This window comes from Manis javanica, chromosome 12 (assembly GCF_040802235.1).
Source record: "Manis javanica isolate MJ-LG chromosome 12, MJ_LKY, whole genome shotgun sequence".
In the NCBI taxonomy this organism is placed as follows: domain Eukaryota; kingdom Metazoa; phylum Chordata; class Mammalia; order Pholidota; family Manidae; genus Manis; species Manis javanica.
The window spans coordinates 72391096-72416459 of NC_133167.1; the positions used below are offsets into that span (position 1 = coordinate 72391096).

Consider the following 25364-nt stretch of genomic DNA (forward strand, 5'->3'; position numbering starts at 1 on the left):
CTTACCTGACACCTGGCCTGTGGGCACCTTGACCTTGGGCTTCCCAGCCGCCACAACTACGAGGAGTAAATGCCTGTTGTTTAAGTCTCCCAGTCCCCGTGGTATTGGGGAACAACCCAAGCTTCCTAAGACAGCTGTGGGGAGGGTCTGACTTTGTGGGTCTTGCCTGTCATGGTACCTGTCACCTGTGTCAAGGTCTCAGGACGTGTATTCTGCTGCATTCATGGCCCTGGCTTGCTGAAGTGTGGTGATGCACTGAAGCAAGGCCCTAAGGGGAAGGGTGTCATCTTAGGGCAGTGAGTGGGCTGGTCTCAACTCCTGCATTGCTCTCCCAGAATGGCCTGGCTCTGCCAGCTGCCCCGTGCCCATGCCAGTTCTCCAAAGTCCCTCTGCAGCCCAGCCAACCGGAAGTCTAAGCCGCAGGCAATTCCACAAGCAGAGTTGTATCAGGAGCTCCCTGAAGGCACTCCCCATCTCGGTAAGCGCTGAAAGGCAGAGCTGGGCTGGTGGAGATGGTGGTGATCACCACTCAGGAATCTAGAACTCACTGCTCGGTAGAAAGTTGTGCAGAAGGGAAACTCCCCAATGTGATTCATTGTTGAGCCCACCTGGTCACCAGTTACCTTGTTACTTCCTGGTAACCTTGGGTCCCTCATGCCTTTGCTCAGACCACTTAGCGCAGGGATAATGCAGACACTGCTCAGATCACCCTCCACCAGCCACCTCCACCTGGAGGTCTTCAGGAGTCAGGCACTCAGTGGCTGGGCCAGCTCTCTCCAGGCGCCGGGACCACAGCCCCCTGGGAATGCAGCTGATCAGCCCCTCCCACCTGCAGCTCTCAGAAGAGTGAGGGAGGATAAAGCACCTGTCAGGAGCTGGGTTCTTTTTCCAGCCATTGAGTAAGACTCACTCTGAGGGCCTCTGACCATGCACGAGGCCTCAGGGGCAAATCAGCCGGCGAGCTTCCTCAGGGCTGAGACACGCAGATCTGTCTCAGGAGGCCCAGGGTAATGCCTACACACAGTGGGGCTTGTGGAAGGAAACTGAACAGAACAAAAAGAGGTCGGAGAAATCACTTTGCTCTGTGTAACTCCAGCCGCCTCTGAAGATGGTGGGTGCTTTCCCATCAGAGCATCTAGAAGTTTGCCTGCATGCATTGCTTGGCAAGAGCTGCTGACAGGGAGAGAAGAAACTGAAGATCCTACTGCAATGCATGGAGGCTGGGAGGAGGGAGAGGGAGAGGAGGCAGAAGAGCGGGGTGATGGGATGCCCCTGCCATGATCCCCAAATCCCTGGCCTTCCTTAAATATTTGCCAGATGCTTGGTACTAATGAATGTCTAGCTATGGCTAGGAACCAGTCAAGAAACAGGTTTGCGTCCTGATTGACAGAGGGCAGAAGAGAGACGGTGGCAGGTCAGTACAAGAGGAAGCCCAGGGCAGAGGCGCCCAGGCCAGTGTCAATCCCCGGAACTGTCAGAAGTCAGTTCAGAAGGCTCTTGAATTTCTAAACTCTACAACTGACAGGGGTCAGAGATTATTACACTTACACCTCAACCCAGAACAGCAAAAGGGTGGGACACTGAGTTCACACCGATAGTGAGTGTTTACGTACAGAAGAGTGGTCAGAAAATGAAACAGAACTGCTTAAGTTTTTCAATATAAAAGGAGAGGCAGGGGTCTTCAGTGCTGAGGACAGGTGCAGCTCAGTACCCAGCACATGACACGTGTGAGTATTTCCCAAGTGCTGAAGGGGCCAGAGGAATTCCCTGGGGATCTTCACAACATGGCTCCCCACGGTCTCTCAAAACCACACATTTGCTCTGTTGAGACAGCTATAAAATGTCAGAACTAGTTTAAACTTAATATCTAACCTCAAAGACAAGCTATTTCCTCCCAGTCTTACAGTTCTGAAATATTCAACATTCTGTTTCCACAATGCTGAAATTGTTTTTGGAAAGCAAATGTTGTGGAAAATAGTTGAGATCTGGAGGGGCCAGGAAACATGTGTTGCAGAAAGTCTGCCCCTCCAGGGTGTCTTTAAAATAGTCATTGTTTAAAAAATAAATTTTCCTCATCTTTGAAAGGCCTATGGAATATTCCACACTATAAAATCCTTGGCCTGTTCAGATGGCTTGAAGCTGCTAGATTTTTATATCAATGTATCTCCTACATTATACCTGTAAGTTTTGTTTTTATTTCCTGCAGCTACTCAACACTCATAGGATACTCAGTATTTTTTCACATGCAACAACTGAAAGTTTATGCTGCCCTTAGTTACCTCCTGTGAATGTGAAGAAATGATGTCAGTTTATAAGAGGTGAACTGAGTGCAGTGTAGGTGAGAACAAAGGCAGTCACTAATGAATGAAGCGGCCACGGGTTCACAGCCCGTGTCAGGGAGAATTCCCATGCTCCCCGGCTGCGGTCAGTCCACAATACGGCCAGTTGGTAAGGAATGCTTTTCTTTCGTGATCTGGGCAAATCCATGATCTATGGATAAAGGACTTCGAGTAAAGGACTGCCCGCCAGTGAGGCCACACCCAGACTTCCCCCACCGTAAAGCTGTGGTTCTCACCACTCATACCTGCTGCTGTTCTTTCTCTTCTCTAGTAAAATGACGTGAAGTGATCGGCGTCATCAGTCCCCAGGCAATTTGATTTGAGGATGTAGAAACAGTGTGGGCCACAGAATCTATGGCCATTTCGTGACCAAGGGTCCTTCCCTGGAGGCTTTTAAAATATGCTTCTTCAGACATGGAGGAAAGGGGTCAGCAAGCTGCCTTCCCGGGGCGGTGACCCCAGCCTCTCAGGCACCCTGGGCTCCTGCTCTGCTTGGGACTGGGCAGTTCCCTTGAACTCCACCAGTCTTATCTCATGAACACTATAGTTCATGGCTGAATATTGCCCCCCAGGGTCTCATTTTTAAGTTGAAAAGGGCCCCAGAGAGTCATTCTGCATATTGACTGCAAACCAAAACGCTCCAGTGCTTCCTTGAAGAAGACAACTCAGAGGCAAAGCCAGTGCCAGCCGAGGACAGGGACACACACTGGGGCATCACACGCATGTGAGCCGCAGCCTCTGGCTCAGAGAATCCCTGAGCAACAGCACACACAGGGGCAGCCCAGCCATCCGGGACTCCTCCTAATCAACGGCAACTTAGGCGAGCAATCTACCGATGTGCCGTCCAGTGTGGGTGAATGAACAGCTGTGACACGTCCCTAAAGGCTGCATTGAAAGTATGGCTTATTTAGAAGTCTACCCGTCGCCATCACCACCGGCCCCTGGAGAACCACAGGTGGGCTGTCAGGGGGGCTCCTCGGGCAGCATCTCAGGCTGGCCGACTCCCCGAGACTCCCTTCCTCCTCCCTCAAGGTACTGACTCTTGTTTTTCTGAGCTGTGCTTGATTCCTCTATTAAGGGGTTCCTTTCTCCTTGGGATGGTGGCGGGCAAGGTTCAATTTTCCTAACTCCATAGCTTTTACTCTTCCTGGAGGAGAAAAACACAAAAGCCCTTGCAATGTATGGGGACCACTGCTAACAACCCTCTTCCTCCAGCCCCGGGAACCCCCATGCTCCAAACACACCTTGCTGTGTGCAACACTAAGATTTTTTGTGCGCTGTTCTCTCCATGGGGACTGTTTAACTCTTCTCCTTGACCACTGGGAAGATTTCTACTTATTCAAGATACAGCTTCAGCGTTGCCTTCCCTGACCCTGTCTGACTCTGGAGCTGATTCCCTTCTGTGGCCCTAGGAACACTGGGTATTGACTCTTGACATGCCTGCTTCCCCCTTCAGGTTGAGCCCAGAGCAGGGCCAGGTCCCCCACCCCGTTTGGCTCCAGTTCCCACCTGGGTATCCACTGTTTCCTAAGGAAGCCTCTCCTTCTGCGGTAACACTGGAGATTAGCCCTAGGAGACTCTCCGGCCCCATCTGCTGGCTGAGCCACAGTTCTTAACCTCAGCTGCACCTGAGAATCATCTTAGGAGCCTTAAAAAACCCTGATTCTCAGGCCATACTGCAGACAGATGAAGCCAGACGCTGCTGGGGCAGGCCGGGATCGGGCGGGCTGCTGCCCAAGCCTGAACCAGCGCTATCCATGGCAGTAAAATGACTTTGTATACTATGTGTGGGTCATAGAGATGAACACATGGATTTTGGGTCATCAGATATGTAAAGAGGGGGAATAAAGGAATGAAAAGACAAAGAGACACAGAGATGCTGCAATTCTCCTCAGGTCCCGTGTGCTGTCCCCATGTGCACTGCTGTTTGAGGATTGCTCTGTGGTGGAGGCGGCAGTTTACATGTATGTGGAGACTCACACTTTCTCCAAATGGGAACTGGAAATGGAGAAAAGGTGAGAAGAAAATCATCTCTCAAGAAGCATTCAGAATAGTGCTTCCCGATCTTCAAGGAACAGACCATTTTTTATAAAGGAGCCTTTTTGATCCTCAAGTCAATAGTGCAGCTATGAGTACAAAGAGGTGAGGGGGTGGGCAGCCACTAACAGATGGTGCACGAGGGACCAGTTCCTTTCTGACTGCTGCAAGTCTCACATGGGGGCTGGGGGCTGAAAGGGCACACGCAGGTGCACCTTTGGCCCAGCATTGGCTGGCATCCTGTAGGCTGGTGAGAGGCCAGCCTCCCCGGGGCCTCCACCTAGGTCCTGGATCTCTCAGCATGGGTGGTTTTGTTATCTGTACCTGAGCCTCTGTCACCTTGTCCCCAGGCCACAGCAGCTCCTCAGTCCTCCCTCCCATCTCTGCTTCGACACTGTCCTCTCTGGCTAGAACTTGTGGGTTCCAGGATTCTCCTTCTCCAACCACGTGCCTTGGAGTCACACAGATCTGTGACTAAATCTTAACTCACATACTCACGAGACACACAGGCCCAGACAAGTAACTGCACATATCTGAGCCCACTTGCTCATTACTGAAACAAATATAAATAACATCTGTGTCACAGGCTGTTCAAACTGACACCGATTAGGTACTCAGGCTATTGTTATTTTTGATGAGGAGTCTGGCTGGCCTTCCAGGACGTTCCTGACCGAGATGCTGCCTGTCAGCATACGCTCCTTAGCTCTTTGCAAGGCGGTGGCTTTCCATGTTTGATTCAGTCTCTATGCGCAAGCACCCAGCCCTAGCCTGGGGACAACTATGTTCCAGATCCTCAGTTAATGACACATCCATCCCTTGCTCAATGCCAATCAAGCCTCCTCTCCCTTGGAGGGATCGGAGGCATGGAATCTTAATCAGTATCTTGAGTGTCTGGTGCAAAAAGCTGATCAATGACCATGGACACAATTTCACCAAGTTCAATTCATGGCTGTCTGCGGCTTCTTTGCCCTCTAGCTTTCCATCCAAACTGTAGGCAGAATGCTCTTTCTAGAACACTAATTGGCTCACAGCATCACTCTACTTAAAACTTTTCTTGTCTCCCCACTGCCAATAAAGTGAAGTCCTAGGGTGTGAGGATGACATTAAATCTGGTCTCGACTTAGACTTCCAGACCCACCTCTTCCCACTCTCTCTCCACCCTACTTTAGGTCACATAGATCTACCCGTGGTTCTGCAAAGAGGCCAGGAGCTCTCAGGCCTCTCTGCTTTTGCATATATGCAGTTTCTTTCACTGCAGACAGCCTTCCTTCCAATTCCAAGTGGACTGGCTCTAATGTCATTTCTTCTGTAAACCTCTCTAATCCTTTAAAAGTGTTAACTGCTCCGTCTGTATCTGATGTATGTCATAAACACTTACATATTTGTATTAGTATATCAGAGTTTCCTTGTCTGTATAGCTGCAGAAACCAGATCTTATTCATTTCTGTACACTAAGGACCAAGATCGGGTTTAGTAGATGCTTAGTGTCTGCTTGCTGAATGGATGGGAAGATGGATGGAATTTCCAACCATTCATGATTGATTGATTGATTGGCTGAACACAGGGTTAAGAGAGGAGGATGGTGGGAAGATTGCTGTATCATAGGCAGAAGTGGTAAAAACGATGGGGGGGAGTAGCCTTTGTTGAGTAGAAGAAGTTTTAAATATACTTTAAACATCATTTGAGATATTTCAAGGATTATATATGGTTTAAAGGGATAAACATAGTACAGAAGAGGGGATACATTTCAACCACCACAGATTGAGGAAAATAAGCTAGCTTTAAGTTAGAATATGGTTGAAGGCACCAAAATGTTCAGTTCATAAAACAGTAGTAAGCCAATTATCCTCTGGTTTTCTTTTTAAGTATTTTGAAAATTATATGCAACATCTTGTGGGAAAATGCATTTTTCTATAGAGCTGGTTCTTTTGGGGGAAAGGACTTTCTCTTAATTATACAATGAGTTTGTTAAATTCTAGCAATCCTGTAGGGCTTTTTTAAAAATTGGAATTACACTGAATTTACAGGCCTGAAAAAAACATCTATATATTGGATTTTCAATACAGATAATTAAATTATATTGTCTGTAAATAAGAACTTACTATACTTCATTTTCCTTTAAAAATAATTGTATCATATTGTATTGGCTGGTGCCTTTAAAACAGTGTTGAACAGATGCAGTGATAAAGGGTACCTTATCTTTTTTTGGAATTTAATGGGAAGGCTTCAAAGTCTCACCATTAAAGTAGGTGACTGACGGAGGCGGGAGTATGAAGGCCTGGACGCTGTGGGTCACAGCTGGGCAGCCCTGAGGAGCCACATAGGCTTCAAAGCTCCCCTGGGCCAGGCAAGGCTCCATGCGCCTAATCACCACTCTCCCGGGCCCTCTGCCTAATCCTGCTTTGCCTTCTCCCTTCCGTAGGATTAACAACTAATACATACCCTGCATGCCCGGCTCACCTCAGCATCGGCTTTCAGGGGACCCAACCTGCGAGAATGCATTTAAAGCAGATGTTTTTAAATGTTAAAAAAGATCTTTCTATTCTTGGGAAAACCCCTCCTTAGTCTTATACATTCGGAATTCAGTGTGCTAGCATCTTAACATTTTATGTGTTTATTTGCCTCTCTGCTCACCGCTTGTCTGTATATCCCTGTGCGCCAGCCACCCGGTGGGAAGGCAGGTGCAGTCGGCACCGCAGAGCTTCTCCTCTCAAGCAGGCAGACACCTGTGTCCTATAACTAGCACTGCAAGGCTTGCTCCGAGCTTAGTTTAAATTTTCCAGCAGCCCAGCTCCTCCAGGCAGTTTCACTGCTCTCAGGAGCAGCTGCCCAGCTCATTTTGTGCTTAAGAGACTTTCCACTCCTGGGACTGGGGCACTGGGGGTGTTGCCAGAACCATCCATTTGGGAATCACCATCTTCCTGGCTCAACCCCATCCCCGTCTGTGGGCCGAGAGAGCTTCTCAGAGACCAAGAGGAGCTCGGCGCCCACCCAGAACACTTCAGAGAAGAGACTCAGATCGGCTGCCCTCCTTATGAGCTTAAGGAATAAGAAAACAAGGAACACAGAATACACACATAACAGAAAATCATAGATAAATGATTTTATCTAACTAAGCATTAACAGGAGGAAAAAAACCAGTTATTGGTATTTATGGGTCATTTTCCTCTGGTGAGCTTTCCTTTCCTACCAGAAGGTGGCAGAGAGGTGCAGTTTAAATTTCTTCCCATTTTTAGAAGAAACTTTCTTTTTAAAAAGAGCAAGACAAATAACTCTTGCAACTTAGAACTTTTAACCTTTAGAAATACAGATCTGATACAGTTATTAGAAATATTATTAAACAGTGACTAGAATCAATCATTATCAATAATTGAATTAAAGAACACATACTTGGCTATGACAAAAACTGAATCGGTTTAAAAGGTATGACTAGATGAGCTCATGATAATTAGTGGAAGGCATTTTTACGGGCAACTGAAAAATAAAAGAAAAATGTATACATGCCACCCATTTACAGAAATAATAGCGATTTGCAATATGCAAATGTGATTTTGTACAGCAGCATTCAAGTAAATATTATAATGCCCTCATCTGTAACATAAGGGGTTGGATTCAATAGTAACCAAAGTCCCTTCTTCCATTAATAGGGTATATTTCCTCTTTCAGAGAAGAGGGTCAGAAGACGCATGTCTCACCTGTGGACATATACGAGCTAGTGACCGAACTGTCTGTAAAATCCTCTATCTTCTTCCCCAGCTGTCTTTAAAAAGTCGGCTCTCCATAATAGGCTAAGTTAGCTATGGCTTCTGCCCATAAGAAAACAGTAAGTTCACTACAGGTTTATTTAAAATGGCACAGGGCTCAAAATGAGACAGGTTTATTTTGAAGAGAAAAGGACTCCTGATTAGTTCCTGGGGTCTAGTCCCCCGGGCATGACTGCCAGGTAAGGAAAGACCAAGGGGACAATTCCAATAAGAGCTGGAAGCAGAGGAAGGAGGGAGAGGAGCTTCGCCCAGGCCCCAAGGCTGCAATGGCAAGGCCAGCAGGGACTGCTGGAACCCGGGGTGGTCAGAGAAGGGCCCCCCGCAGGAATAAAACTGAGATGAGCTTAATGGTCTTTGCCAGATGCTTCACTCGAGAAGAGTTTCCAGTGAATCCAGCCCCTGCCTTAGGACAGCGAATTACACACTGCAATCCTCTCAAGAGTTCATCTCCCTGAAAGCTTGATATTAAACAAGTGTGGAAGAAATTTAGAAATAATGTTAAAAGTTGAGGTTTCTCTTAATAGAAGTCAGATCTATTTTGCAGAATCTTCTGCAGGTGTGAGGCTGTAGATACTCTAGACATTTGTGGCTTGGCAACTGCCAAGTTCCGCTCTGCTCTCCTCCTTGCCATGGCCAGACAATTCTGGCCCGATCCGTAACGGTCTACGCATTTGCCAGAAAACATACAGGTTCCGACCAACCGCGTTTGCTCCCGGCTGCTTTCACTTAGCATGCATCTGAGGTTCGTCCACATTGTGGCGCAGAACAGAATGCTGCCCCTTTTTGTTGCTGAATAGTGTTCCCTTGTTGTGTATAAGTAGCATGGATTGTTTATTCATCCCCCAGTTGACCATCGTGAATAATGCTGCTATGGACATTCACATCCAAGTCTTTGCACGAACATATGTTTTTGTTTCTCTTGGGTGAGTCCTAGGAATGGAAAAGCTGGGTCATATAGTAAATGAATGCTTAACTTCTTTTTTCACTCTATTTGTTTTGCTTTCCTTTTGTGTTTCCCTTTTTAAGCAACGGCTGTTTCTAAAGAAACTGGTTCCAAAGTGGCTTCACCATTTTACATTCTCATGCTGGTCGTTTTTCATAAGATGCATTAACAGGAACATGAGTTTTCTGAGTTGTGACATTAACTCCACAATGTTGGGAATTTCAACTCTCTTTAATCCATTGGAGACTTTCTGGTTTTAAGCTGCTTTGGACTTTGTTATGACTCCATAGGTGGGAAGAAGCTGAAAAGGGGATATTAGGCCTCTTAGTAAAGAATCCTGTAATTATAAATTGAAGTTGTCACTCCTACCCATGCATATTTCCTTGCTTACAGCAGCTTCCTGGCTTCTCCTCGTGGCTCCACGCTGCTATTGTGAACTCCACTTCCACCCCCAAACCTGAGGGAAGCACCCTTTTCCATGGTTTCCATCATACCCACCATGCGTGCCTTCTGTTACTGTATAACTTTCCAGCCTCTCACAAGGAACTGCATTTTGCTCACCTCTCTGCTCAGTACTCAGCACAGACTTTCCCTCATTGTATGTACCCAACATTCTACAGATCAATGAATGAATCAACCAACACAGAACAAGTACCCAACAACATTCTACAGATCAATGAATGAATCAACCAACAGAGAACAAGCACCCAACAACATTCTACAGATCAATGAATGAATCAACAAACACAGAACAAGCTATGTTAAGCACATCATTGTGGTTTTAGTCTTGTAAAACTAAAATATGCTACAAATGCAGATAACGAAATGTTTGAATCTATGTCTAGTAATTTCTGATTTTCTCCAAACATAACTAGGAACTGCACTGAGCACTGACTTAACCCAAAGGAGTTAACTTAACTTAAAGGTGGATGCAAGCTCTAGAAAAAGGCTGCCTGTCCCATCACTCATCAGCTTTGGGGCCTTGGTCTAGTTACTTAACTTCACCAAGCATCTGTTTCTTTATCTAAAAGCACTGTTGTGAGGATTAAGTGAAATACTCCACATAAATCCCTTAGTTATTACTTTATTATGTCATCATTCTAACATTTATTGTGTTTACTAAAGTGATTATGAATATGATGATGAAGGCTGATGTATGTTGCTTATAAATGCGGCACTCCCTGCCACAGGCTGCCCTAAAATCTGATGGTGCATCTCACATCCCTGCGGGGCTTGGCTTCCAGCTCCATACCAATCAGGTCATCAACCAACCTCCAGATGATAGTCATCTATTGAGAGACTATAAAATACAAGATCCTAAAAGTCAAAGATAATGAATATATGCACCGTGCATGCACGTGCACACACACACATACACACACACACACACACACACACACACACACTCACACATCTATACTTTATTCAGAGCTTGTGGATCCCTGTAATTTCAGAACCAGCATCCAGGGAGATTCTTGTCTAACGGAGACTGCCTTCAGCACAACACCCATTGTCAAGAGCTCCGCTTGTCTCTAGGGTTTTATTAAGCACTGCCCACCTCTTCAGTCTCTCCCAGAGGGGTGAGCACACACGACCAGGAAGCTCTCTGGAATCCTCACACAGGAAGAGCAGACCATCGCTGTGGAAATGCTTTCACTGCACATTACCCGATTTGAAAAAGAAGGGGTTGCTAGGCCACAGCACCTCAATGGTGCTGCCCCGGCCAGCAGGGCCTGTCACGCAGCAGGGGAGCCCTCAGAGCTCCGAGGTGCACTACGGTGTGTGACAGGATCCCGACAGGAGCACCGCCTTTTTGAATAAGTCCACCCACCATTTCAGAGAGACCTAGTCTTCATCTTAGGTCACAAGCATTCTCCACAGGACACATCAGCAAGCCACAAGCCCTGGCCCATCCCCTCAAAGAGCCCACCAAAAACCCTGGCCATAAAAAGCCTCTTAGCCTGTAAGAAACACCTTCTTTGTTCTGCTGGCCAGAACAGGGGGGTCCCTCTCAGGTTTAGCAATAAACCTGCCTGGACTGTTGACTTTGCAACTCCCCTTTTCCTTTCAGTGTGTATATGAACATGCAGGCATGTATAAAACCACCGTCTTTGGAGGCAAAATTTGATTAAAAACCTTACCTACCACTTGCTAGTCTTAATCAAGTCATTTAGCTTTTCTGAAACCCTGTTGCCTCGTAGGGAAGTGGGGATGAAACACTTTGCTGAGTCACACCCTCAGAAAACTGGCAACCTGATCCCCCCAAGACCACTCAACTCCAGGACAGACTTCTTGAAAGAGAAAGTTGCCCAGAGTGGTTTTTGAGTGCCTTTCTTTTCAAAGAATAAACACTCGTTTGTCAATGAAACTGTGTAGTCTGGGATCATGGCTAATAAAATCCCGTTGTAATTTATTATACTGCATTTTCCTAATTGCTTATAAAATTAATTCTACAATACTGTGTACATAACATCAAGAACTCAGAGTCATGAAGTGTACTCAACAGATATCAGTGGTCCTCCACTTAAGCAATTTTGAAACAACTGAAAATGAATTAGGATTATTGAGAGCTGATGTGGAAAGCTGAGATATTAAATATTTAATGCTCTGTACATAATGATGTCATTAATTGTTGTGCTCTTGTTAGTTGCCACTTTATCATTTTGCATCAGTGATCCTGCGAATGAGTTCATTTTTCTGGAAGGCTCACTGGGTGTTGCTATGGAGACAAGAGCTGCTCTGACATATTCCTCCAGGCCCAGTTTGCTGTCTTTTTCAGTAAACACTTAATTATGTGATGCATTCTACAGTCAGTGTGGTTGGTGAAGAGTCTGCTTAGCTGATTTCAGGCTAAAGATGAGTTCCCCTCACAAACAGATGTGCTTTCATAAGTCTGCTGAGTGTGATTTTAATAAGTGGAGCAAAAGCAAGAAATCTCCAAGAGAAAAACAAACAAACAAGGGTTCAGTTTAATTATTTCTGACAGCCTACCTCTGTCAAAGCTTACCAAAAGCTTACCAACAAACTTAACTCATACTAAAACAAACCCTGATAGGTTTTTGAATATTTTACACCTGAAAGAGGATGAATTCTTCTACATCACATACCTAAGCAGGTGAATCAAACAAAAATATACATATATATTTTTGAGGACTGTTCTGTCTAGGAAGAAGGCATTATCAAAATGCAAGATCCTTCTTCAGGTTAGTTATTCTCAACTCAGGGATGGACATCTGGAGCCTGGGGTCTCCCCCTCTTTCCATAAGTGTAAGCAGAACATTGTTTCTTTTTGTATATATGCATCTTTCCAGAAAGAGCATCCATAACATTTATCAGAAATTCAGAAAATCATCAGACAAAACAAGATAAAGGTCCACTGATCAGTGGTATTCTAGTAAAAACAGCCTATCTGAGAAAATGTGTTACCTCTTTACCATAGTATGCGACTACCAAAATGCAGGAAGGGTTTTTTTGTGTGGGTGGCAGGGACCCCCTGTGTCTATTCTTTATCCAACTCTGGATTTTGATAGAGATGTGCCTAGATGTGCTTGAACCCTTCCTCATTTGAAGGAACAAGTGTTGGGTTAGATGCCCCAAATATAGAAGGAAGTTGGCCCACACCCAGCACTCTAAGTGACAGCAGAAGCTGTGCCCCAGTGAACCACTCAGGTTTCCTAAATAAAATGATTTCATTCAGTGAAGCTACTTATTTGAAAGATTCATGTAGGAGTCAGATTTCTATTTTATCGATTTTTTACTAGTGATATACTATGTACAAGGCACATCCTCATGTGACTATTTTATGTTCTCCTTGTAACTTCAGGGTAGTTCTTTGCACTGAAACTAGAAAGTAGAGGAAAGCCCATCCACAGAGTGAGACAAAATTACAGAAGCAAACCTGGGGATGAAAGAGGGGTGCTGGGCACCTGCAGAAAGGAAGTGCTCATGCCTCACCTTCCCCGAACGCCAACAGCATGGACAGAAGGAAGTGTCTGTGTAGCTTCTTAGGATAAATACCACACCATCCCGAGACTCAGGAAGGGATGCCATGCACATCCCTTTATTACCTCTTACGGTTCCGAGGGACACACAGGGGACCAACTTGTCTCTACACCACAGCACGTAGGGCTTCCGCTGGTTTGAGCCAAGGCTAAGGACTGGGCTACAGGAATCATCCGGCATCTTCCTCTGTGCAGCCTCCTAGGCCTCTCTACATGCCTGCCATGTGGTCTCCCCACAGTGACAATTTCCAGGCAGTCAAACTTCTTACAAGGTGGCTCAGGGTCCAAGAGCGGGTTTTTCAAAAGACCAGGGCAGAAGGTGCAAGGCTCCTTAGCACCTGGCCTTGTCAGCCCCAGAACATCACTCCATTGTCAAGAAGATACTGGCACCAGCCCAGACAGAGGAGAGGGCCATCTGGCTCTACCTCTCAGTGGAAGGAGCAGCAAAGAATGTATAGCTATATTCAGCAGCTCAAAAGCCAGGACACACATGTTAGGTAATGCTAAGTAATTGTCCTAACTTCCATACATACACTTCATCTCAAAGCAGCCCTCTCATCCCATTTTACAGATGTGAAAATTGAGGCTCAGGAAGATTATGTAACTTGTCAGGGTGGCAGCAGAGCAGGGATTCAACCCAGGGCTCCCTGCAGGTCCTGCACCATCCACTGCTTCCATTCCTGATGGCACCACTCTTTCACTCCTTACGATCCGTATAGTAGAATTGGTTTCTTCTTCCGTCCTAATACACTTACTATTTGGATCATACATGAAATGTAGTATAATTACTCATTGTTTTGAGGGGGATCTAGGCACCTCCCCAAAGAGGTCACGGAATCCCAAAGTGGGAGAGCTCTGTGTTCTGAGATGGGGACTTGAGGGGTACATCCAGCCAGCCTCCTGCCTGGGAGCACACAGGCGGTCGGAGGAGAAAGGGCTGGCTGAGGTGGAAAGGTGCCGGCCTCTGGTCCCACCCCTGGCTCTGTCTTCTTGTCTACAGTTTGGGGCACACAGGAGCCTCTGAAATGACATGTGATGAAGCCAGTGATGACTAGTGATACTCCCTACCTCTCCGTCTTGTCTAGAGCTGAACCTTGTCTAAGGAAAATCATTTACTCTTTAATGAGAGTACCTGAGGTGCATTTCTTTCATTTGTTTTGAGATTTCTGATAATTTTTTCATCTAGCTCTAATCTAATAGAACCTAAATCCATTTTCAGCTAATTCCAGGAAATGCTTCTAATGGGCAAACTCAGTCTGCTACTACCCTGGTAGGCTCACCAACCAATCCCTGTCCCTCCATCCCCGAGGGGGCACTTTCCCTTCTCCTGCAAGGGCTCTCACTCCCAAACCACTCCGTCATGCTGCAAGCTTCCAGAGGTCAGTCTGCCCTCAGGAAGGAGTGGGCACCCACTGATTATGTACAAGAGCCCTGCACTTAGGGCTGCAAATTGCTAATCATTGTAGTGTGATGAAATGCTCCTTCTGTCTTTATGAAAACAAAAGACGGTTTCCCACTCGCTGGGAGGCTACTGTGCCTGCCAAAAGTGAGTGGTGGGAGTTGGAATTACCCCTCCAGAAAAAGCTTTGAAAATGTGAAAACGCCTGTCTCATCCACAGTGCTGACTTGGCTTCCTTCCAGAAATGAGCCAAAGGAACCTCAGGGTCACACAGCCCTCAGTGCTTGTGCCTATGAAGGGACCAGTGAAGCCCAGAGGAAACAACTTGGCTGAGATCCTGAGAGGCTTTGCAGGGACGGTCGGAGGCAAGTCACCTGCAGGTCTGGAGGGTTGGGGCCCCTCAGCCTTGCCGTGGGATCTGGCCGATGCATCTGGGAAGGTGAGTCATCTCTGAGAGAAGGCAGGTTTGCAATGCTGATCACAAGGATGGCGGTTCTCCTTTCCGGGCCAGGAGGGGTCGTGACTGCTGCTGGGCAGAGGGAAGAGCACTGTGTGTCAGGCAGTTTCTCATCTTGCAAGAGACTCACGACCTTTGTGGGGATGAGTGTGAGTGAGTGTCCTGTGACTGGATGGTCTCAGCTGTGACAGCCATGAGTGGAGATGAGGTCCAGATCCTGGGGTTCAAGCCCTTTTCAGGACCCCATTCCTTTGGGGGACCTTAGGGCAGAAGAGGAACCAGGAGTCGGAATCCCTCCTTGGAGCAGTGGAAGGGGCAGCAGCTGGTGGGATTCCAGAAGATGGGCAACTCAGCCAAGCAGAAGAAGGGGAGGAGAGAGTTTGTGCTCAAGTAGTGTCCAGGAGCCACCCTCCCAGGTTCCCAGTGGCAAGGGCAGCACCTGTGAGTGGTTCAGGATGCATTCCTCACCCTGTTTGGCTGGGTGCAGTGGGGGTGGTACACAGCAGACGGTCTCCCCTAGCGGGGCCTGGTGTAGGGAGATGGCATAGCAATGAGCTTTCTGACTTGGCTTCAGAGGGGCTGTGAGGGGGACTGTGAGCAGAGAATGCCATTCGGCAGGTACGGGAGGAGTAGACTCCCCCAAAAGCACTGTCAGCACCCTCATTCTAGCCATTGCCCACATATGTAGCCCCCCTTCCTGCTCGCCCCTCTCAGAATTCATGTGGAAAACGCTTCTCGGTGCCACTTGCCTCTTCCGTAGCCGCCTCTGTGCCTCCTCTCTCCTCATCCCAGCTGGTCTTCCTGCCTTGGTCCCTCTGGCTCCCCACCTGCTGTCAGCGCCACCTGAGGAAGCACAGTGACCTCAAGCAGTCTCTTCCCAACAGCATCGGTACCTCCCATGGCTTCCTCAGGTGCCAGAGTCTGTGGTCCGAAGGGGGACCCTGTTCCTGCTTCCATTTATAGCCCAATTTCCTAGCACAGTCCTCGTGTCGCCCAGTTTCCAGCTGCTCCTGGGGAGCCAGGGGCTGAATTTCTTCTTCCATCAGAGAAAAGACAGTGCTGGATAAGTGTCTATTTACATAACACTTCACCTGTGTGTCTGCCAACTTCTTGGGTGAGTGGGGAAAATAATGGGATCTCTTCCCATTAAAAAAATGTGAAACGGACACTGTGTAAAAGGGACAGTAAGCTGATGCAGTTATTGGCATGAAGCTGTGAGGCGCCAAGGAGCCCTGGCCTGACTCTGCACAGATGCAGGGCTCCCCCAACCGCTGGGGCAATGGCCATCCCCTGGGAAGGGACTGCTGTGGCTTAGCCCCCTTCAGGTCTCGGCACTCACTCTGACCCTGTCCTCACACCCTGAGGGTCAGCTGTGACCATGCTGCTCCCCGATCTCCATCCAGTAGGCGCTGCAGGAGGGTGAGTGAACTCGCCACGGCCTCCCATGCTGTTGCTGGTAGTGACAGGCAATGCTCCGTGCTAGGGCACAGTGAGGTCTTCCTGATCATTGATCTTAATAGGGGTCTGTCCTGTGAGCACAGACATAGGCTGCTAGGGGCGTGGGGGTGGTTTTGGAGCGGTGTCTGCTGCCTGGTGAATGTGTGTTGGCTCCTCCAGGGCTTACGTGCTGTGGTCTGTGTGTACATCTGCTGCTGTTACGGCTCCTTATCACCCATCAGGCTTGCATAACCAGGCTGGCCCTGCTTCCTGCTTAGGAGCTATCAGTGCACCATCTGGACCTGCAAAAGGGGTGATAGGTTGCCTAAGCCTCCCCACACCCAGACACTTCCTAATACCCAGCCCCTTGTCTCCAGCTGACCTCTGGCACCATGCATATGTTCCAAGGGCTGATGAACCTGGTCTTAACCCTCAGTACCTGCTAACTGTCCTAACCCCACAGTGGGCCTGGCACAAGGATTGCACTGTCAGGGTGCCCGGCCTCATCTTGTCAAGCTGTCTAGGTGGACCCCAGTTCCAGTTGTTGCTGGTGGTGACAGATGGCCACACTGGAAGACAAAGTGTTGGAGGAGGAGCTCTTCTGGGGCGTTCTCCTTCACAGGGCAACTCAGAACAGGGGTGCTCCAACAGAGTTTAGGAAACACCGTCTGTTGCATCGATACTTCACTGCTGTCCTCCTATGACTTCCTGGGCAGAACACTGGTATAGGTCTTTATTAAATGCACCCTTTGAGGGAGTAGGTGGTGACCCACTCAGAGCACCACTCAGGAGCATCCAAGGGGAAAACTTCCCAAGGTGGTTCCCATGCAGGACCCCTCAGCTCAATCCCTTGCAGGTCAGGCCTTGGAGAGCGAGGCCCTGATCTGGGACATGGGCACCTGGCTGCTGATCTGCTCCTGCATCTGCACCTGGGTTGGCTTGGGGGCCTCTGCACCAGGGGAAGGAGGAGGTGAGGGCACTAGAGAGGTAGGTGGATGGAGAGTGGGGCAGGGCAGGGCTGTGCTCTGTCAGACTCCACAGGGAAGGGTTTGTCCCAAACTGTGCTGGGACTTGTCATCCAGGAATCAGTCTGGACTTCAGTCCCACCCATGCATGATGAATCAGAGCCTGTTACCACCAAGGCCTCCAGACTTTCCCCTTGATGAATTTCTCAGGGATCCATCTCTAGGGACTGCCTGTCAGGGTGTCAGCTGCCAGAGCCTCGCAGTCACCCATTCCCGCCCTGGAGCAGCTACTGTGTCACTTTCCTCAGGGCCAGGTGCTGGGACTGTCACCTGCCTCAACAACAACATCCTGAGGATTGACTGCCACTGGTCTGCCCCAGAGCCAAGCCAGGGGGCCAGCTCATGGCTCCTCTTCACCAGGTGAGGCTGGAGGGCCAGGCCCACCTGAGAAGGGGGCAGGGGGCAGGGTCGAAGATAGGGTCCCCATGACAACAGCAGCAGGAGACTGGCTGGTTCAGCAGTCCCTTGGTCAACACATGCCCTTTCCAGCAAGCACGGGCCGGGAAGCAAGCACAGGTGTGTCTTCCAAGCCAGCGTGTGCAGCATGCTGCTTCCCCCTGAGGAGGTGCTGGTACCTTCTGACAGCTTCTCCATCACTTTGCACCATGATGTGTCTGGGGAGGAGCAGGTCAGCCTGGTGGACTCACAGTACCTGCCCCGGAGACATGGTGAGGCCTGCAGTGGGGTGCCCTGGCCAGGAGGCATCTGGCTGCTTGGGAGGTGGGGGCAGGGCCCTGCAGCTCATAATCCCCATGGCCCATGAGCGCTCTCAGCCCTGCTAAGAGAGAGCCAGGGCTAGGAGCAGGCTGGGCCCCCGGGAGGGGCAGGCCCTCTGGTTACTGGAGGGTGGGGTTTTAGAGGAGGATGAGATGCAGGGCTTTGAGCTGGGGCACAGGTTACAACTTAAGTTACTTAAAATGTACTTCAGTCATAGCAGGAAGGACTATAGTGAGACCCTGGGAGGTGCTTCCAGGAGCTGCTCATAAAGGGAAGGGGAAGGCAAGAGTTTGAAATCACCTTGTATGGGTGCAGGGGCTGGAGGAAGTCATTGACATCCTGTCCCACCTGGGGTCCTCTGGACCTGTTTCCTGGTGAGGCCCCTCGTTTGAGAGGTCCCACTAGAATCTTTCAGATCTCCAGTCGGGGGTGTGCTGACTGACACACCCTCATATGGCCTCATTCTGTTTCAGTGAAGCTGGACCCTCCTTTGGACTTGAATAGCAATGTCAGCTCTGGCAACTGTGCCCTGACCTGGAGCAGCAGTCCTGCCTTGGAGCCACTGACCTCACTCCTCAGCTATGAACTGGCCTTCAAGAAACAGGAAGAGACTTGGGAGGTAACACTTGAGCTGGCTACCCCAGGAGCCTCTGGGATGCTCCTCATCCCACACGGGGGATGTCAGCTCAGGATTAGGAGGAAGGTAGGCGACCAGAGCCAAGGTAGGTCTGTGCAAGCCTGATGAGTGCGACTGTGCACATACATGTTTGTGTGTGTGTACATGTGTGTCAGCATGTAAGGGTGCCTGTGTGTGCTTATATGTATGAGTGTTTACAGGGCAATCCTATGTGTTTGAGTGTATGAGTATAGTGAGTGTGGTGACCGTGTTCATGTATGCATGTGTGTAAGTGTGCATACAGGTAAATGAATTAAATGTGCCTGTGGACATGTGCATGTATATATGTAAGTGTGTCCATGTGAACGTACATGGTTGTGTGTGCACATGTTTATGTGTGTGCACATGTGGTGGTTGTGCATGTTTATGTTTATGCATGTGTATGTACGTGTGTATATTTGTGCACGTGCATGCATTTATGTGTGTATGTGTGTGCGTGTGTGCATGTGCATTTAATTATGTGCAAGACATGTGTATGTGTATTTGTGTGTGTGAATTTATGTGTGTGTACGTGCATTGGTGTGTGCACGTGTTTGTGCATTTGTGAATGTGCATGTGCATATGTTCTCGAGGGCCAGTGGGCCCAGTCTCACCTTCAGCAACTGCTAATCTTCCTTAACCCCACAGCAGTCCCGGTACAAAGATCGCATTTTTGGGGTGACCTGGCTCATCGTGGAAGCTGTTGAGCTAGACCCTGGCTCCAGCTGTGAGGACAGGCTGCGTGTCCAGATGGCCACACTGGAGGATGAAGTGGCAGAGGAGGAGCGCTTTGAGGGCCTGTGGAGTGAGTGGAGCCAGGCCATGAGCTTCCGCTCTCCCCGGATAAGAGGTGGTTGTTGCCCTGCCAGAGTCTGGGCGTGGCCTCCTTCCCCTGTTCATCCCACACTCCCACCTGTTCACTCTCCTGGATCCCCGCCCTGCAGCAGTCATGCCCTAGTTGACTACTCTCCCCTGGAGATACGACATGTGTAAGGAGGAAACAAACTCCCGTTGAGCAGTGGGCTTCCCAGGAACCCGTAGTTAGTAGGTATCATTGGGAGTGGGTGTGGGCAATGGCTGCACACTAGGCCTGGGGCTTTTGTTTCTGGAGCCTGGATATGGCCCAGCAGTGCTAAGAGTGCTCGCTGAGCCTGATGACCATGCATACGGGCGTGTGAGGCACAGGGGTGTGTGATTTACCCAGTGTGCTGTAGCAGGGGTGGCACAAGCCTCTGAGGCCCATGTCAAACTCTCCTCTGTGGCCCAAGGCACTCCTAGTGGTGCCTTTGCCACGCACATGGATCTGGAGAAACATCCAGAGCTTGAGCGCGCTCACTGCCCCGACCTTTCCTGCTCACAGGCTGCCTGACCCCTGCTTTGGGGAAGCCCCACAGCACCCTTGTTGCTGTTTTCATCTTTTTCCTGCTGACCAGTTTGACCTTTGTCCTGTTCAAGCTGTCATCCAGGTTGGTAGCCAAGGGGCATGTGTTTTTGAATGTGTGTGCGTGAGAATTTGTGGGTCCTTTTGAGTGCGTGTGCCTGTGTGGGTGTGAGTCAGGTGGGGCATCGAGGGCCAAACCAGCAACCCCTTTCCCTGTGCTCCTCCCCACCACATGGTCCTGGATGTTGTGGGATTTTTAGGTCTCTGCCCTGGATAGAGGGGAGTTCCCAACTTGCCAGGTGTTGGGGCTGTCTGTGGCCCCAAAGAGCTGTGCAGGGACTCAGAGTCACCAGGATCAAGTGACCCGAGGTCCTCGGCTCCTGCCTCTGGAGGTTACTTGGTGATTTGCTCATTTGGTGGATGTCATAGACTAAGACAGACACCAAGGCCCTCCTGAAATAAGCCATCATACACATCAGGGTACAAGAGGCCTCATCAAAGACCGGTTGCCAGAGGATACTGGCCAGGTGTGGACAGGGAGCAGAGAAGGAGAGAGGAGGTCAGATAGAGACAGCAAGGTTGGGTGGGGGAGAGAGTTGTGGGTGGGGCCTGGTGGGGTTGGTGAGAGGGCTGAGGAGGGCGCCAGGCTCATCCTCAGAGCAAAGGGAAGTGCGTGAGGTGTGTTAGACAGTGTGTGACCTGATATGGTTTATGTTTTTAGGATGGATGTTTGGGGTACAAGGGATTGGGGAGAACCTGCGAGGGAGCCAGTGCTGGGATCCGGAGAGAAGATATTTGGCTTGAGTTGGTGAGAGAAGTAGACATGGAGCAAAGTCGAGGGAAATGCCAGGGTCTTAGGAAGAAAAACAGAGGGAACACGTGGGCTGATCCGATATGATCAGTGACCCATGATGTCACCCCCAAGGTGGGGAACTGGAGGGGCCAGACTCCAGGGGAGGTCAGTGAGGTTGATTTGGACCTACTGGGCCTTCTGTGACATCCGCGTGGGAGGACCACTGAATTCTGGGCAAGTAGATGCAGTGCTCAGGGAGAGGTCAGGTGGGGCAGAGAGCTGCCACCTGTCTGCTAATGGCACAGGTGTGGTTCCTGCAGGTGCTGGCTCATTACTCAGGCTGAGGAAATGCCTGATCACTCCCAGCGATCAGTTCTATGGGGTCATTAGCCAGGGAGGCCACAGGGTGCCCAGTGTTGGGTCTTGCCTCGAGAGCAGGTTTGGACCCAATAGAAAGAGAGAGCATGGCAGCAGCAAGGATGAGTCAGGGTCAGTCACCTGCCAGTTGGCAGGAAACTAAGTTCCCTGCAGTGACCTCATGCGCCCAGGACTCGAGCTTCAGGAAGAGCCCCCCCTGGGTCGCCATAGGCCTCTGACTGTCCTCCCCTGGCCTCACGGTGAAGAAAACTTTTTACCAGCATGTGCCCTCTCCAGCGGCCTTCTTCCAGCCTCTCTACAGGGTGCACAATGGGAACTTCCAGACGTGTGCCCTGCCTGCTGCAGGAGGTGGGGGTGGGATGCAGCCGGGCTTGCCCAGATAGCTGCCCTACCCAGGATGTGGGCTTTCTGTGAGGACTTGGAGTGGGCAGGGGAGCCTTTGTCAGTGCTTTGAGCTTTCTTGCTGTACGTAAATTTACATAGTGTCTCAAGTGGGCCAAAAAAGTATGTGTTTTTCTTGGTTGCTTATTTTTGTTCTTGTGTTTCTAATCCCATTATTGATGGAAAAACATCTAGGCTCTCTACTGATGTTTCTTCTAGTTCGCAGCAGCCCCTTCCAGGTGAGGTGTGAACCTTGGGTGCCATCCGCACCCACCAGCTGTCTCGTACCTTCTTCTTTCCCAAAGGTGTCTGTGTCTGTGGCCATGGGGGGGTCTGTGTGCTCTTACAGGGCCCTCACGGGTCTATGGGCAGTGCTCAAATGGTTACTGTGGAGTGTCTGGCCCCTCCTGGGTCTCTTGGGAGCACACTGGCACCATGGCCCATGAGCAGACTCTGCATGTCCCCCTTTCTGGTGCCAGGTGCTCCCACAAGCCAAATCAAGCTGAGAACAACCTGGAGGGTCAAATGAGACCTTCTGTGCAGACCCCTCATCTCCCTGCTTGCCCAGTTGGTCTTGCTCCCCTAAGCAGGAGTAGGGGCCAGGGAGAAGCTCCAGAGGGTGATCTCTGGTGTCCACCCTCCCAGGTGGGCAAAGGACAGGAGGTGGTGCTTCCCAGGGTCCACCAACCAGCTCTTCCAGGGTCTCCTCTCTGGCCTTGCAGTGCCCTCTCACCTCCTAGCCCTTTTCTCTCCTGGCAGGCAGCCAACTTTTCATGATTGTTGTCTCAGAGTGTGCTTGGGGGCTTAAAGGGGACCGCGGTGTCGTTGGTGGGGCCCACCTCATGCCCCAAGATGATGGGCGTGTCCCCTGAGGCAACTGTGGACAAAGGCTGATGGGGGCAAAGACTTTGATTGCCCCTGGCCTGTGTTACATGGTTCACAGGCCCTCAGACCCTTTTCTGTAGAACCAAGACCATGGCCCAGGGTCATTTAGACCCTTCAAGTGCTGGTCTGGGGCCTTGGGTCAGCTCTCCAGGAAAAGGACAGTGATGGAGGGTCTGGAGTGTGTGGTGCATTTGTCTCCCACCAAGGGAACACCTTCCTTTTGGAGGTAGGGGTGTCCTGCTGTCTCATGGAGGAGTCTGGGGTCTGCTGGCCTCAGCCCAAAGGTGCCAGTTCCCACAGCAGCCCTGTGTGTGTGTGTGTGTGGGGGCACGTAGGGTGAGGGTGCTGCCCTGTCTCTAGCTGCTGAAGATGTCAGGAGCAGCAGTCAGGTTTCTCTGTCCGGCACCCGCCAACATTGCCTGGCTCAGGTGCTGTGAGCACCAGGCCCCGTGCTGGGGGACCGATGAGGGCCCTTAAGGAACTAGGTCTCCCACCTGGGGCTTGGCTGTCCTATGAGAGGAAGACAGAATGTTCTGAGCTCAGACGCTGCTTGGCCTCTGTGTGTGGAGATCAGGAGTGCTTCTTGGAGGAGGACACAAGGCTGCTCCCAGGCTGAGGCCTGAAGGTGCAGCCTGAGCCTTCCCCTCCCGTCTGTGCTCTGTTCCAGACTTGGACAGGGGCCCACAGAGCTGGCTGGAGTCTGAGCCAGGACTACGTCGGTACCCCACGAGAAGGCTCAGAGTCCAGTGTCCAGGAGGCCGTTGCGATGCTCACTTATGACACAGGGGTTCCCTGGCAATCACTGGGCCTAGAGGAGGAAGAGGGCCTTGGCACAGGCCTCCCAGCAGATGTACTGTCAGCTGGGCACATGGAGTGGAGAGGACAGCCACCTGCCTACCTGCCCCAGGAGGACTGGGGCCCTGTGAGCCCCCCTGGGCCAGCTCCCTTGCCATCACAGGGCAGCAGCAGTGGCTACTGTGCCCTGGGCTGCTACCAGGCATGCTGCCCCTCGACTGTCCCTGGAGACACACATAGCTCTGTGTCCATCTTGCCCGTGGCCTTTGGCATTTCCCGTGACCAGCCGAACCTGGATCCCCAGCAAGGAGGCACCTGTGTGGGAGTTGTTCACAGTCAGAGGCAAGACCCCGGTGAATAGGTAGCATGAGGACTTGTGTGGCATTTTCCTCTCTCTTACCCTTGGCAGACGCTAGTCTTGATCCTGAAAGTTATAGAGCCCTGACCTGGTCAGTTGCGTCCTGTCTGTTTTTGGGAAAATGGACTAAAGTCTTTGGAGCTCACCCTTGACTGAGACTGGACCTCGTGTAGAGGGACACTTATACAGTGGTCAGACCTCCTGTCCAGATGGAAGCAGGAGGACCCCCTCGCCCCTCCACTCTGCACCTGTGGGGAAGGGCCTCTGCCTTCAGCTTCCATTAGGGCACCAGTGTACCTCACAGGACATTTAATTACCTAGGCATGTTTGTACTTCTTGTTACATATGCTGCATAGGAAGCAGTAAGCTTAAGAAATTGGTCTGTCCCAACTACTGATCTTTTATCCTTGGCGTCTAGCAGTGTCAAACACATAGTAAATACTCAAGAAGGGCTTCATAAAAAACAAATGTACCAATAAACCTATGAGCTGGTTCTTGAAAGTTAGGAATACATCAGCCAGGCAGAAGAATGGAGGGAGGGCATTCCACCCAAGGGAAGGAACATGCAAAAAATCATGGAGGTATACTGACCATGTTTTACTTTCATTTTTTTAGGATATTATCATTGGGTGTAAACTTCTAGGTAAACAGTGTTTTCCCTTTAGCGTTTGAAGACATTGCTCTGCTTTCTTCTCTTCCACTGTTTGTGACAAAGACATGGCCCTCACACTGTTCTAACTGAAGTGTGTCTTGTGTGTGCACATGTGTGTGTGTGTGTGTGTGAAAGAGAGGGGCTGCTGTTAAGTTTCCCTCTATGTCAACTTTTGGGCATTTTGCTTATGATGCATGTCAGTGTAGCCTTGTGCTTGGTTCATCGAGCCTCTCTGAGTAGAGCAGCTAAGGTACTTGGAAGCAGTTTGGTGCTTCTGTGTCTTGCCTTTAGTACTTCATAGGTGGGACCAGGGCTGGCTTTAGTCTAGGGATGGTTACTCCCCAACACCAATGCAAGGCCCTCCTGAGTTCTCTGCCCAGTGTCTGCGGACCATGGGTTTCCCCTGCCTGGTCGGCAGCAGCAGGCACCGCTCCCGGCCCCCTGTGTGTCCAAGCGCCGCTCCCAGTGAGTCCTCCTGATAGTTCCCATCCCACTTCAGCAGCTTCCTCACATTCATACACTGACCTGCCAAGTCCTCAAGGGGTCCATTCTGCAGACCTCTGACCTTCTCTCTCTCTGCAGCTCTTTGTTTTCTGGAATGCGCCCTGCGGACTCCAGCTGTTTGGTCTCCCTGGATGCTCTGCCTCCTCAGTGCAGTTCCCAGGCTCCCTGCACCATGGCCTCCAGCACGGGAGGAAGCGGGGACAAACTCACCTTCTCCCAGGGAGCTGTCCTTCATTTTCTGGTGTCTAAAAAACTTAAAAACCATGTTTCAGATATTTTGTCCCGTGTTTTGGTTATTTCAGACAGAGGGGTAAACCCGGTCCCTGTTACTCCTTCTTTGCCAGAAACAAGTCCATATTACAGGCTAAAGCAGTATTTATTATGTTTTTATTCCCAAATAGAAATAACCCTGTTTTTCTGATTAGAAACTCTTTTAGTGACTCATTAGAGAAAATGAGATACA

At 49.9% G+C, this 25364-nt stretch overlaps 1 protein-coding gene and 1 pseudogene across 1 annotated transcript; both read left to right on the forward strand.

Annotated features, from left to right (window-relative positions):
* The first annotated feature begins 336 nt into the window (after positions 1–336).
* On the forward strand, positions 337–23420 carry LOC140845286 (interleukin-9 receptor-like). Its single transcript, XM_073219275.1, has 10 exons — positions 337–478; positions 14726–14922; positions 15655–15829; positions 17234–17347; positions 17567–17762; positions 17892–18070; positions 18593–18822; positions 19423–19624; positions 20135–20240; positions 23260–23420. The coding sequence occupies exons 1-10, from the start codon at positions 337–339 to the stop codon at positions 23294–23296; spliced, it is 1578 nt and encodes a 525-aa protein (XP_073075376.1). The 3' UTR covers positions 23297–23420.
* LOC140845287 (peroxisomal coenzyme A diphosphatase NUDT7-like) overlaps positions 23359–25364 on the forward strand; it is an 82306-nt pseudogene continuing 80300 nt past the window's right edge.